The sequence below is a fragment of the Narcine bancroftii genome, chromosome 7 (genome assembly GCF_036971445.1).
Source record: "Narcine bancroftii isolate sNarBan1 chromosome 7, sNarBan1.hap1, whole genome shotgun sequence".
NCBI lineage: Eukaryota > Metazoa > Chordata > Chondrichthyes > Torpediniformes > Narcinidae > Narcine > Narcine bancroftii.
Window position 1 is genome coordinate 19,077,243 of NC_091475.1, and position 15,708 is coordinate 19,092,950.

The window sequence follows — 15,708 nt, forward strand, 5'->3', positions numbered from 1 at the left end:
GAAGGGTTTCATTCTTCCCTCTGGTGCTGCTTGACCCACCAAATTCCTCCTGTAGATTGTATTTAACTTTGCCAAGATACTTTCCTATTCCAGACAATCAAATAAATACTTGGCGTCCAACTTGCCTGCAATACTCAAAACCACTTGTATTTGGAATGAGTAGTTTAAATCCACTACAAATGGAAGATTGGGATGTTAATAACACCCTCTGGTAATGTTGAATAACTAGGGAATTGTTTAAAAACTGAAACAATTAGACACAGATCCCCCCCAAACAAGATCAGAATTAAATCAGAACAATCTACAAATGGCTGAAGACACGAGTCTGGAAAACTTCACTGGAATACTGATCCCCAAGGAACCGTGACAAATGCAGAGGTACCCATAAAATACAAAAAGTAAATGGAGCATGATCGCAGGTACCTCCCACGTTACAAGCCGTTTTCAGCAGAAATGAGGTATTCTATTTCGGGAGTGATGCGCAACAAAGGTTCTGGAAATCTAGCATTCATGGCAGCTCCAGGAGAAATAAAATTACTTTCAACATTTTTAGATCAAAAGGATAAAGTATACTAATTTTGCACAGGAACAGAGAAGTTGTGCTGATGCTCAGGTCTTGAAGTATAAATAATTGGGATCATCCGAGGATAAAATGTAGACAAAATACATTTTAGATGATCAAATGATAGAAAGGGCTTGTAGACTTGAAAAGTAAGGAGATAAGAAAGTAGATCCAACAGAGAATGGATGCCAAGGAAGATCAAAGGCCAAAGGATGGATGGATATCAGAAATGAAAAGAGGAAAGACCTTACAGAAGTATAGAAAATGAAAAGAGGTACAAGTGCCTAACCTTTTATCTGGTATTCCAAACAATAGCAACCTCCAAAAACTGGCACTTTTTTTGATAATGAAAGCACCCGACCGCTTCGCTCCAAGCCACTGCTGCCTGTCGTGTCACCCCCGCCTGCATGCCCATCGGTTGCCCGCTCCCAGCCCTCTGTCAACCCCTCCAGCCGTCTGTCCTTCACCTCCCCCCCCCCCCCCACCAATCTAACTCCAATGCAGCAGCAGAGATGCAGAGTTGCTGAGCCTGGAGTTCACTCATGGTGGCAACTGGCGACGGCTCAATGCGGGAGCAATGGCCATCTATATTACACATAATCCCCCACGCAGCTGGAACCACTCTACCAGTGCCAGAGCAGTTCCAGCTGTGTAGGGAATTATGGGTCAGGAAGATGGCCATTGCTCCCGCATTGAGTCCCATGCAGGCTGTTTCTCTCCCACTGGGTGCTCGGGGCCAAGAGTCACCTTTCTTGAAGGTAAGAGAGGGCAGGGGCGGAGACGGCGACACTGGAGATCTGAACCAGTTTTATTTTGAAGTTTTACTTTAAAAACATGCTATGATATTATAGTCTTTATTTATCTAAATTTATTTATTTATTTGCCCCGTTTTGTGCTATTTTGAAACATTGCATTTGCTTAAAGGGACCACCATTTTAAAATGATTCTGAACAAAGGCAGGTGTCCAGCCCTGAAGATCCTGGATAAAAAGTTAGGCACCTGTACTTAAAAGGACAAAAGACAGAGCACAAAATATCAAAGTATTTAAAATATATTGTGAGAGTTCCATTTATGAGAAGAGAAGGGCTAAATTGAGGTTTGTTTTCCTTTGAGTGGAGGTACACAAGATTATGAAGGACACAGATAGTGGGAAATGCCTTGCCAGAGCACAGATGTCTAAAGATGTATTCATTAGATATATTCAAAAGAGAGTTGGATGTAGCCCTTATAGCTAAAGGGATCCAGGGGTATGGAGAGAAAGCAGGAATAGGGATTGAAGCCACATGATCAGCCATGATCGTATTGAATGGTAGTGCTAAATACTCTACACCCATTTTCCATGATACTGTGAAATCTATAGGGCAAAGGTTTAGTGTATAGGGAGCAAGGTTTGGAGGGGATCTGAGGAATGTTTTTACACAGCGAGTGGTTAGTATCTGGAACAAAAAGCCTGAGTGGGTGGCGAAGCCATGTATTGATCTCTCATGTTTAAGTCTTGAGATGAGCACATGAATCACTGAGGCAAAGAAGGCTACTACAGATCAAGTGGTGATAAACTGGATTAGATGGATGCTTACTAGTATGGATGAGGACAATGGGTGGAAGGGCATGCTTCTGTGCTGCTTGACTAGGACACAATGGCTGGCATTGCATACTGGTTACAAATTAAATGTTATATTAGAAACTCAAATGGCCAATGTAAACACATGGTCTCAAGTGTTTTCATAAACCCTACTGCAGAGCAGGGCTGCTTTTGAATGACATCATATTCCTAAATTAATTTGAATACTTCATTGAGCCTTTGAAGTGCAAAGTGTTTGAAGCTAAATGGAGACAAATCACCATCTCAGGTCAGTTATAAATTTGAAAGTCTGCCAAAAATCTGAGAGATGGAGATTAAGGACATCAATTGTTTGGAGTATGTGTTTGCAGAATCTCTTCCCCTTCTAGAAAAGAAACAGGAAACCAAAAATCACCTCTTGGTGCATTGAACCTTCAGGCAAAATTGTCTCATGCCACTTTATTGCACTTGTATTAGAAAGCAAGTAACTGGGATCAGAGATAACATTCCACTATTTATTCAATAACATAGGAAAGGTCACTCAATTTGGAATATGCGGGCTTGAATTTTCAAAGTCACTTAACACTTATATACAACCTCCCACCCCCCCCCCACCTAAAATAAAAACTGTTTTCCCTCCCCTGAAAACCAGCGAAAAGCCTCATCTATTCACTGCATCACTGGTGGGGTGCGGACTGCAACAGGTGACACCATCTGAGGGGATGGCACCAAAATGACTGTCTATAAAGATTTTGTGCAGTGTTTCAGCAGAAATTTATTATTTTTCATAAAAATATTCATGCAGTTAGTTATAACAAAAACATTTTTCGCAAGCCCAGCTTACATGTATCAATATACCTACAAGGCTAAAACTTGATACTAATTTACTTTTTGAACCTTCTAATGCACTCTGGTCAGAGCTGTCATTATTACCCAATTACAATCACACTACAAATCATGTGGTTTCGTCTGGACGTGCTACAAGCACGCGCTGTTGTTTTTGTTCCTGCTGGTGTTTTTTTTATAGTCACTGCTTTTGTTAAACTTTCTGGTATTTTAGCTACAATATTGTGGTAATTAGTATTTGTGAATCTAGATCACTGACATTTTTGAGAATGAAGTAGTAATTAAAGGAAAAGGAGAAATATCAAAAAAAGGCTTCCGCTCAGTTTCTCATAGTGTTATAACTAATAATGTAGTAATTCAATGTAAAAAGATTTTACAAAACAATTTTCTTGTTTTTATTCATATCATGTAACATTTAAGCAACTTACAATTAATTTATCACATATTATTCTACATTTTTATAATTACATATGTTGGGGGGGGGGCGGTGGGGGGTGGTGGTTAACACTATGAGTTATCGCACTGGGAAACAGCTACCCTAGTGATGCCACTGCATTTATTGGCCATTTTTTAGGGTTGTAGAAAAATTCTAGCTAAGCACGAGCCGAGATGTAATTTGATTAAATAAAAAATGTCTACCATCAAACGTACTGAAATTATTAAACTTAAAAACTGTCTCGAATTGAAGAAGAGAAACAGAGCCAACTCTAGTCAGAAAATATCAACTTTTTGTTGGGGAAGGAGGAGAGAGATTGGGGATCAGGCATAGAGGAAGGAAGAATTTAGATATTCAAGCTGCTAAATTTAGGGCTAAAGCTAAAAATGTTACTCAGAAATCAGCACAAATATCAAATTGGACATTAGCCAGGAACTAAATCCTCAATGAGGTTAAATAATTAGTGACCTGCAAAAAGCTACTTTATTTTTTTCAGGTCAGGCAGTATGAACTACCACATGAAAAAAAAGCAATTTTGAAGGTTCTTGTATTATTTACATCTTTATATTAAATGGATACTGAAGCTTGGCTTGTTAAATGTGCATTTATACAACTGAGATTCATTGGGCATTTCCATTTTTTCCCCCCATTTGAAATAAAATCTGCACATTCTACTACTCTGTGGTGGTTTAATTCCCACTGTGAAAGGATCTGACTAGCAAAATACCGTCAGCAGTTAAAGTTATACAGTAAAACCCCTAGTATCTGGCACCTATGGAGATTGGTAGATGCCAGATGAGTGATTTTCTGTTTTATTACATGATAAGAAAAGAATCTTGATCTTGAAATTTCTGCCAATTCAAAAGCATCAAAAGTATAATCTACTGCAAGGAAACATTATTTCAAGCCTGCAGTTTTCCTTATAGCACTGAAAATGAGATTTATTACAACAAAGAAAAATTGACTAGGCCTAATTCTGGCACAAGACAGCCACAGTGGATTCCTGGCAGTTAAAACATCTCAAGCTAGAAAAATAAGACAAAAGGAGATAGACAAGCTATTTATAGAAACTGAAATTCTGATATCATAGAATCTGTTTAAGTTTTCGGTAAATTTCAGAAGTTTTGATAATTTCACCTTGAAATACCTCAACAAGATTCTGATATTACTGATTAAATTTAGCTTAAAATAATTCAAATTATCCATAGAAATCCATACAAGGAATAGGGAAAGAGTTATTAACAAGGAGACCAACAGAGATGCATAGGACTGGAATGTTTCATTTTGAGATATTGTTTGCACAGGAGGTAAGGAGCTGAAGGCAAGAATCAGCTGCTCCAGCCAATATTTGTAGTAACCCTTCTGGTGAAATACTTGGCAGGGAGACGCCAGGAAGATGAGAAAAAGATCAAAACATACGGCATAGCTGAAACACAGCGGGACTACTTAAAAATCAGACAGATGGGTGCTAAGAGGCCTCTTTTACAATGGTCTAAAATGTTAATTTAGATCACTAATAGCATTATTTAAAAAAATTATTGTTCATGTACTTGTTCTTATATGGAGAACTTTAAAGGGATATTGTGAGGGATACACAGTTGGCCGGAGATGCTGGAATCTAAAGCTGAACAATGGATTTGATGGTGCTCCAAAGAACAAATTTTGTGACATGTTCTTCATGACATTAAATTCTGCTTCTGATGAAGGAACTTGGGCTGGTTGCGCAGCATCAGTGGGAGAAAAAGGATGATGTTTCGAGCTGAAGTGCCCTTGGTCTGAAACGTCGACCGCTCTTTTTCTCTCCACTGATCTCTGCTTGACCTGCTGAGTTCCTCGAGCAGAGTGGGTTTTACAAAAAAAAAATTGTTGGTTTGCACTTGATTTGATGTCAGATGAATTATTAATCAGGAATTTAAAACAAAAGGCAAATGAGTATGAGAGAGAATTAAGTGACCAATTAATTTAGTGTATTGGCCTTGGTCATCTAGCTGAGTAATTGGGATATGAGGCAATTATCTGAGTACAAGGACCGGAAATCTGTTCTGATTTCAATGACCAATACTTGTACATGTGTAAATGGGAGCAGCGACCATTTTTTTCTTTCTGCCCTCTTTCAAGATGCTTTTCCTGCCTGAAGATTCTTAATGCTCCTGGATGTTTTTCAGACTCTAAAGAAACATCCCCTTTCACCTTGAGCTTTTCTTATGAAGCAAAAATAAAAGTGCACCCAGTGTATAAACAATGGGATGTTTCGATTTTGGTAAAGTGGGATTCAGGTTGAGCTAGCAATTGGATACGGAATTAACTTTATAACAGGAGATAGAGGGTGTAAGTGGACCATTGTAACTCTGATTTGTGACCTGTGGCTCCATCAAACAAAGAAAATATTTAAGACTGGATTCAAGTATAAAAGGTGTGATTTTTTTTCCAAACAATGGGAATCCTCTTTTAAAACCAATTTTCAAATTTCCACCCCTTGGAATAAATCCACACTTGCCTTCAAGTAAATGAGATTCTTAGCCAAATCAGTCTCCAGCCCAGAACACGCACAGAATTTCAATTGCTAAACACTGCAAAAGGGGTATCCAGTACCTATGAGGATTGCTGGACAAGTGAACTTTCCGGTTGCTTGTGACTGCATGCTGTGTGATTGACAAACTAACAGTGAGGCTTGCCAATTTTAAACCCATATTTTCTAACTGTTTATTTTCTGTTAGTTTTTTTTTGCCAGTTTCACTACAGGAGTTAAGTTGGCTGTCGGTTGCTTGAATTCTGGATAACAAGGGTTTTACTGTACATACAAATATTGGACTAGAATTTGCATTAATGGTCAGGTAACCAGGGCTATCATTATAAAGGATGTACATCGTGGCTGATTTTTCCCTCTTAACCTGATTCTCCGGCCTTCTCGCCGGCGTTTGTGATTGCCAGTTCCACAGAGAAAACATTTGTGATCTTTGCCAAGAATATAGAATCAGTAAGATTTTCAACTTTGAAAATGATTCTTGCTGTAAAAATCTGATTCTTAAACAAAGCACTCACTTGATTACAAAATAATCTCTCAAGCTTAGACAGCTAATTGTATGTGCTTGTGATATGGCAGTTCTTTGGAATAAATATTTGAAAATATTTTTACTTTTAAAGCCTCGATTTTTTAGTTTCTGCTTCAGTGTTGAAAGCTTTAGTTCACTCTGCAATCAAAGTTAAAACTAAAAGGTTTCCATGATTGGCATTGTTGAGTCTATATTCATCAGGTCTGACTGGTATTCAACCAATGTGATGCCACATATCTGGTGCCACTTAGTAACGAACTTCAAAAGGGGAAAAAAGTGACAGAATTTGCTCGACCTCTGTTGATGGATTTCTCTTTTAGGTTAGCAGTAGGATGCTGACTGTCGAATCTGGATCAGATTCAGAAGGCTACAACTGTACTACAGGGACCAAACAGTTTCAAAACAAAATGCCTGATGTTCATTTCCTACATTACATGGACTGCCACTCACCAACATTTTGAAGCCAAGAAATGTTTAAAAAAAAACACTTCAGTGGTTATATTTTTAACGAAATCGAAAAATCTGAGATGCATTTTTAAGAATCTAACAAATAGCTGCTTCTACTGTGTTTTTGAAATATACCAGTGCTCACGCTGAAGGGACAGACCGTTGTCTGATTCCAAATCTCTTTCTATAGCTAAAGACTGTAATAATGTGCTTAAGTGCAGCACAGAACTTTTCAGTAGTTTACAAAGGAACACAATTTCACCTAAATCACTTTTATGTGTATCTGAGTCTTGCAATACAATTTCCTTTTGTCTCTACACAATTCTAAATTCTATCTCCAGCTGGTCGTCTAAATCAAGGCGAATTGCTACAATTGCACTTTGCTTTCCAAGTAAATTTAAGCTCCCCAAAGTATTCTGAAGAGTGTGCAGACATATCAAATCTCAAATGTGCAACATCATGTTAAGAAAATGGAGAAAATATTTGCCAACCTCGTCATTAACTGAGCCTAAGAAAGCAGGGGGCTTTGAGGCACACAAGCCAAGTTAAGGCAGACAAAAAGCAGTTAGTGCACAGCAATTGAAGGGTTTAAGAAGAAAAATAGCTGGTGTAAAGTTTCACTACAGGAGTTAAGTTGGCAAGTTGCAAGTCTTGCCCTACAGCTAGACAGCAGGAAAACCGGTTGAGGCTTTTCGTGCTGAGAGACACGGAAAGGCTGCAATCAGCTAGAGGGTTCACTTACTGACGCTGTTACAGACGGACAAACAGTACTCTTCAGAGTCAAAATTGTTTCTGTTTCCACCGCAGCCTCCATAAATGAACTGGGCACATACTCCTTCATTGATGTCAAAGTACCATCGAGGCATCATTGCACGACAAGGCCCAGTTTCCGCATGCTCAGAACAAACTTCTGAATGCAAAAGATGCGAGGATTTTAATCAAGGGAAAAAAAACACACACTCATAAAGAAAGCTCACCCTTCTTTGCTTAAAACCATAGCAAATCAAGTAAACTTGCATTAAAAACCTTGATAATAATTCTATTCTCGATATCTTTGAAATATTACTGGCTTTGAATTATTCATTGAAAATCTTGTAAAATAGAGTGCTTTACATTTGTCCTCTTTCCCTAAGCCTGTCTCCTTTTCTCCAGCCTCTTACCCCATTGTTTTTCCTCTCCAATCAGATATATATCAGATATAGATGTAACGTATATATCTGAGATATATGTATATGTAAGGTAGAAGAGAAATAAAAGCTGAGAAATGAAATATCTGATCCTATCATTTCTCAGCTTTTCTTTCTCTTACATCTTCCCAATTGTATCCACTTCAGTCTTACCTGTTAGCCTGTGCCCCTCCACAGCCCCTTCTTCCCTCTCCCCCCCAAATTTTTTATTCAAGCTCCTGAAACATTGGTTACCCTTTACTTCTTATGGATGCTGCATCACTACCCAAGTTTCTCCAGCAATTAATTGTGCATTGCTTTAAAGTTGACCAGAAGTGTGGCTCAGTGGCACACAAAATAGATGATGGTGTGTAAGGAAAGAGTCCTCTGAAGTCACAACTGGTTGAATGGCTCAATGGGTGGAACACAATGGATTTCTGTCCCTTGGGTTTTGAAAGAGTTGGACTCAAAGAGATTTTGGACTTGCTCTCACATCCAAAATGGAAATGGTACCATGGGATGTTAAATAACCGGCTTTGCTAAACTGGACAATGGCTCACTAATAATTTCCCTGCTTTGTGGTAGGGCCTGGCCATTGCAAGACACTCCAGAAAACCAAGACAGCAATTTACTGCTAATTTAAATTTAGACATAAAGCTCAGTAACAGATCCGTTCGAACCTCAAGTCGAGCTGCCCAAATGCACCCAATTGATTCATACCCGGTATGTTTTGAAGCATGGGAGGAAACCATGCAGACACAGGAAGAGTGTACAAAGTCCTTGCAGGCAGCTCTGGATTCGAACCCCAGTCAATGACACTGTAACTGCGAGCATTAACCAACATTTACTAACCGCGCTGCCTTGTTATGGAGAAAATAAACCACAGCAGCACTACTCAGCTAGTACCAATATTGGCTCAATCTGTAGCCTAAAAATTATCTCCTCTCATCCACCATCTTCAACATCCTTAAGTCATTGAATACATAGACATTTTTTCTTTCATTTATGGCTTGCTGGGAAAACCAGTAGTTCTTAACCCTCATTAAGTTCCCTTAGGAAGGCGGAGGGAGCTGCCATCTTCAACTGCTGCAATCCTTCCTGGATATACAGACTTAGAGATTCATGAACAATATTTGAGTAAATAATTCCAAAGCCTTAATATATACTTATTTAAAATTATATCTGTATGTAAATGTGATGATGTATGCATCATGGTCTGGAGAAATGCTATTTCGTCTGGTTGTACCTGTACAGTCAGTTGATAATAAACTTAAGTTCAGAGATATTGTCATAATATTTTGGCAAAGGCCATCAGTGTATTATGTGAATGGAACCCAATGTTGCCATTGTGTGCTGGGCTGGGGAGAGAACAAAGGTTTGGAGTGGTCCATTGGTTGCTTATCAATGGTCTTCGACCTAGTCCATCATATTTTGCCAAAATGACCTTCCTTCACATCACCCCAGAAAGAGAACACCCAAGATCATTCAGCTGCATAGGGCCTCAGCTAAAATCTCATTCTTTCTGATGGAATAGGAAAATTAACTCCTGGAATATTAGCATTTCTTGGTTCAGCCTATGAAGGGCATGCAAGGCAAAACTTTTCACCATATGTCAGTACACCGAATAATAATCTCCATTTCTTGGCCAAGTCCAACTTGGGGCCTGCTCAACCATATTCACATCAGATAAGTAGTTCATTTACCATCAAACTTGCTGGATCAACTAAGACTTGAGTAGAATATTCACAGAGCTTGGTGATACATTTAGTATTTCCTCAAATTTTCCAAATTAAACTGGAAGAACCAACTTTAAAAATTCTTATACAATTCACGAAATGGTTTAAATAATGACCGCATCTAAAAGCATACGTTAGAACATGGCATTGAGGATGTTTATTTGACTTCTCAAATCCCTCAAGGACTTTGATTTAGCAAAGCAATACAGTTTTCCTGTTGGTACTTGTTTATAAACTGAAAATCCACTGCCTTCAAGTCAGCAAGCCAATTTAATGAGCTTTGCTGAAGTGCATCCAGCAAGAATACCATATTCCTTTCTCTTCTGATGCAATCTGCTATTGGCTGCTTCTGCAAAACAAAGTGCCAGGTTGCAGAAGTGAGTGGATGGTTCAAGTCATGTCAAGTCAAGTTTATTGTCATCTGAATGCACAAGTACAACTTGTTGAAAGTATTCTCCAGTTCTTGGTGCAAAACACGCAGACACACAACCAGATGTAACACATACAGATAAACAATACATATGCAGGACAAGTATTCATACATACAAATAAATAAAAATTGTTTCAAATATGAGAGTCTCAGATGGTTAGTGAGAGCAGTTCCTTTGGTCATTCAGCAGTCTTGCTGCCCGTGGGAAGAAGCTGTTCCTCAGCCTGATGGTACTGGATCTGATACTCCTGTATCTCTTGCAAAGTGAAAGGTCAGCCAGGAAGCTAGATCATTCACAGGCTTATGCAAGCAGCTTTGTGATCACCAGTAAAGAAAAGAGACAGAATAGCTTTTCTGAGCTCCCAGTTGCTTGCCATTTCAACTTTACCTCCATTTCCATGCCAATTGAACAGGCTCCAAAGTTCTCCGCTTTCGTTGTGAGGCTTAATGTAAACTAGAAAAACTGCACCTCATATTCTGCTTGGGTGTCATGAACCCTGATCTCCTGTCACCGCTCTCTGGTCCTCCCATTTTTGTCTCCTTTCCCCATACACCCCACCAGCCCCTCATCACCCATTTTCACCACCCTTCCTTGCTTGGTTTGAACTACCTAATACCCACACATTCCACCCAACAGATCTCCATCTGGTTCCATCCGCGTTCATCTCTCCACAAACTGTTCCGATTATCACCTGCCTCACTTATCAGATTCCAGCATTGGTAATCTTTGTGTCACTGCTCATTACCCTTGAGCAGTTGTCTCCACCTTCGCCTGACCTCCAAGTGGTTCCATCTGCTCTTTTTGTCCCCCTCCTTGTCTGCTTTCATCTATTCCCCATCTGCCAATCTCCAAACTCCACCCCATCCCCATCTGCCTCCTGGTTCATTCTATCCATCATCCTTCACCAGTTTACCCATTATCTACAAGTCTGTCTCATCCACACACTCTCCTCATTAAAATACTGCCCGTCTTCCCTCTCCACTTTCTGCCTTTATTACAGTCACAACTTAAACACATCGGATTTCCTCCCCTCACCGATGCTGCTTGATCCGGAGAGTTTCTGCAGCAGTATTTTTGTGTGACTAGCAGTGTGTTCAGACATTCAGCTCTCTCACTATACTCAAATGGAGAAACAGAATCCAAACTAATTTCTTTATCTATTCATATAACAATGATTAAGGTTATGTAATATGTTAATTTACTATTTTTCACAAATATTCTCCCACCCTCAAATTTTCTCCAAATAGCCTAAGCTCCATGGAAGGGAAAGATTTAAAAGGGATCACACAGGGTGTGGTGGGTACATGGCACAAGCTGCCAGTGCAAGTGGCAAAGGCAGGTACAATTGAAATAATTTAGATCTACAGTTTGGCATTTAACACCATCGTCCCCTCAAAACTGATCAGGAAACTTCAAGATCTGGGACTCAACACCCCACTGTGTAATTGGATCATGGACTTCTCATCTCTAGACCATAATCAGTGAGGATTGACTGGTAAGAACATCTCCTCCACAATCTCCATCAGTACTGGAGTACCAAAAAGCTCCATTCTTAGCATCCTGCTCTGCTCACTTTACACCTATGACTCTGTGGCTCGATATGACAATAACATCTACAAATTTGCCGATGATACCACGTTAATGGGTTGTATGAAGAAAGGTGATGAGTCAGCATGCAAGAGGGAAACTGAAAACTGGGCTGAATGGTACAACAACCTTGCACTCAAGTCACCAAAACTAAAGAGCTCATTGTTGACTTCAGGAAGGGAAACCCAGGGGTATACAATCCAGTGATCATTGGGGGGAAATCAGAGGTACAGAGGGTGAGAAAATTTAAGTTCTTGGCAGTCACTATCTCAAAGGATTTTTCCTGGACCCAACACATGAGGAAAGCACGCCGGCGCCTCTACTTCCTCAGGAATTTGCGGAGGTTTGATATTTCATAAGAAACCTTGGCAAATTTGTCCCGGACATCACAGGCAAAAACTTCCCCATTACTGAGAACATCTAGAGGGAATGCTGCCTTCAGAGAACAACAGCAAATCATTAAGGATCCACACGACCCAGCATAAGCTCTGTTCTCACTGCTGCCATCAGGAAAGAGATCTTGGTGTCACAAGACTCGCACCATCAGGTTCAGGAACAGCTGCTATCCCTGCACCATCAGACCCCTCAACAGCAACTTAATCATGGACTCTGACTTGTGTACTTCATTGATTTTTTAAAAACTCTCTCTCTATTGCACTGTTTACATTTGTAATCTGTTTACAGTTCTTTATTTGTTTTCATGTATATGCTGGGTATTTTTGCACTACCAATAAGGTGGTAATTTTGCTTCGCCTGCAGGAAAAGGAATCTCAGGGTTGTAATGTGATGTCATTTATTCTGACAACAAATTTGAAATCTGAGGACGGATAGGGTAAGTTTAGAGGGATATGCACTGAATACAGATAAATGGGACTAGCTTGGTCAATATGGACAAGTTGGACTGTGTTGTACGACTCAATGACTCTATTCTGACATTTAAAATACTCCATTACTTTCAATTATGGAAAACACTATATTAATGTAAGTATTCTTTTGAAACCTTGTATATGGTTGCATTACATTGACCCAGCTAGGCTGGAAAACATCCTTAAAGAAATGCATTATCAAATCAGAAGCAAAAAAAAATCTCACCTTGCCAATAGCCCAAGGTATAACAATTGATTACAGTACAATACTCCATAAGGACCAAAACCTTTCGAATGAGCGGATTGATGACACGGAACCTCAATGTTCCAAATCAGAATTGGCTATTTTCACAGCAAGCAGTACATTCAGTTCTAATGGGAACTTCAGAGATTACAAATCACAACTGGAAAAATAGATCTTTTTCATCGGTTTCCTTTTTCAGTATTGCTTAAAAATACTTTTAGGCCTAGCTCTGCAGCTAGTTTAAACATTAAATATCAGGGGATAGAATTCCATCCTGTTGCTTTGGTAATTACCTTAATTTAGAGATGCAATGTGGTGTGGTGGTTCTTAACACCTTTTATTCCAAATCAGTCATGGCAGAGAGAGGCTGTTGTTGGCTGTACAGGCTCAATAAATTTTAATGCAAGTGTCTGCCACCAATAGGACTTAGGATAAGTAGCTCCATTTGGAGGAGAAGCTTCATGAGAAATTGCACAAAAATCTGAGGTTTCATCAGGTTGCAGGCATGTCAAGGTCCTTTTAACAAGACAAATAAAATCAGAGCCCAGATTTACTTTCATTTTATCGTGCAGCTTCTAATTGTAGCTGTAATTACAACATGTGGTGTTTAAGTGATTCGGCAATTCAGTGGAGGTCTCCAGAGTACTGCTCAGAAGGCGGGGTGGGGGGGAGAATCGAATGCTCAGTTATTTGTCTGTCTTTGTTTTTATGTTTTCTGGTTGTGAATCTTGCGAAATGAAAATGCTGACGATCTTTGGTGGGCCTCTAAGCAAATGCATAGGAGAATTTTACACAACAAGCAGAGATGCTATCAAGGTTTTGTTCAATTCATTGCACAGACCAAGCAATAACACATCTTGCTATCCATCATTTCCTCCACTCATGGTTAGTTGAGTAATGTGTGTTGGTTGTGTTTTAAAGGGGTTAAATGTGAGCTTTGAAAACTATGCCTTGATTACTGAAATTGCTCCAACTATGCTTATTGACATTCATTCCATTACAAAAGCTTATTGAAAGTAACTAAATGATCAAATGCTGAATAAGGAAAATAAATGAGCAGAATCAAAGGTTAAAACCTTAGAATAATATGATCAACACATGATGCACCATGTCTTAGGGCAAAAAGAGCAAAGCCACAGAGGCAGTTGTGAATGATTTAGTCCAACTTCAATCCCATACTGAATTTGTTATTCGGCCATTTTAGAGAATCTTAGCAGAATAGGAGGCAGTCACCATTTTGTACATTGTTCCTCTTCTGGTTCTTTAAAAGCTATCCAATTACGTTATGATTCATCATCCATAACCCTTACAATTCCACTCTCAATTAAAAAAAAAGGTTTTGTTTCCATGAGTATACTGCAGATTTTGATAATTCATGTAAAATAATTTTTAATTTCCCCTCTGGTACTTTTGCCAATTATTTGATATCTGTGTCTCCTGCTAATTGACCCACTTAGCAAAGAAGATGGTTTTAAATCACATAATACTGAAAGCCCCGATTAGGTTTTGCCCTTAATCCTCTCTGCTATGAAAGAAATAAGAAGGGCTTTGCCAATCTCTCAGAAGCCTGAATTCTTTCACTCACTGTACATGCTCCAGGACCTCAATAGCTACTCTGCTCAAGGTGCCTGGAATCGCATGCAAACCTCCAACTGCAACCCAGCCTAACTATTTGGCATGACTTCAGGTCTTTGAAAACCAAGTTACCCATACATTTTTTTAAAAAACATCTTCTCCACATGGTCTGCCACCTTCAAATAGTTTGAAAAACTTCAGAAGCCAAAAGATGAGAGGGGAAAGATTTAAAAAGGAACCCAAAGAGCACCTTCTTCACACAGAGGGTGGAGGAAATGGCAGAGGCAGGTACAATTGCAACTTTTAAAGATATTTAGAAAGTTACAGGGATACGAAAGCTTCAGGGGATATGGATCAAATGTAGGCAATTAAATTATAATGGTCACGATGGGCTGAAGGTCCTGTTTCTGTGTTGTAGAACTATCCCTCATATGCTCCAGGCAATAAAGACCCAATTTATTTAACATCTTCCTACAGCTCAAGCCCTCTAGCCCCAGCAACATCCTTGTGAAACTCCTCTGCACCCCTTCCAACTTATTGATGTCCTTTTATAGTTGGGTGACAAGAACTGCACCCAATACTCTGACTGTGGGCTCATCAATGAGCAAGATCCAAACTTCTGTACTTCATACCCCACCCATTCAAGGGGAGTGCATCAAACATTTTCATGGATCGAGACCTCTGTACCTCTTGGTTTCACCATGCAAGCCCTGCCCTGGTTCCACTTAACACTCGTCAGAGTTAATTTCCACTTTCCATTCCTTGGCCCACCTTCCCAACTGATATAGATCCTGTTTAAACTTAGACATCCTTCTTCACTGTCCATTACATCACCAGTTTTGGCATCATCCATAGATTTACTAAGGTTAACAATACTATCCAAATCTTTAACCTAGACCCTTTTCATCACCTCTTTAAAAAAAGTCATTGTAATTGACACACTACTCTCCAAAATAAAATTCATCTCACCACTATCTAGTGCTTCAGACAAGAAAACTTACTACTGAGCAGATACTGGAATGAAGAACAGAACAAATTAGTATCCAGCATTGCCTGCCATCACCAAATCCTTGATTTGGCCTTTTCCACTCATGAAGAAATTATTCTAAGGTACTTCCCTTGCTCACAACAGTGGATTTTGAACAAATTTCAAGCTGAGCTTTTGACTATTCTAGAGACACACTTGACCAACCCGAAA

General features: G+C 39.4%; 1 protein-coding gene across 4 annotated transcripts in view; it reads right to left on the reverse strand.

The window, feature by feature from the left end:
• Positions 1-15,708, reverse strand: part of LOC138738565 (amyloid-beta precursor protein-like) — a 138,821-nt gene that overhangs the window by 24,526 nt on the left and 98,587 nt on the right. For 2 of the 4 annotated variants that reach the window (XM_069889012.1, XM_069889011.1), the window contains exon 7: positions 7,648-7,815. The exons of the other annotated variants lie outside the window; for them this stretch is intronic. In XM_069889012.1, coding sequence (XP_069745113.1) covers positions 7,648-7,815 — 168 coding nt within the window. The remainder of the gene's footprint in view (positions 1-7,647; positions 7,816-15,708) is intronic. 4 annotated transcript variants of the gene reach the window in all.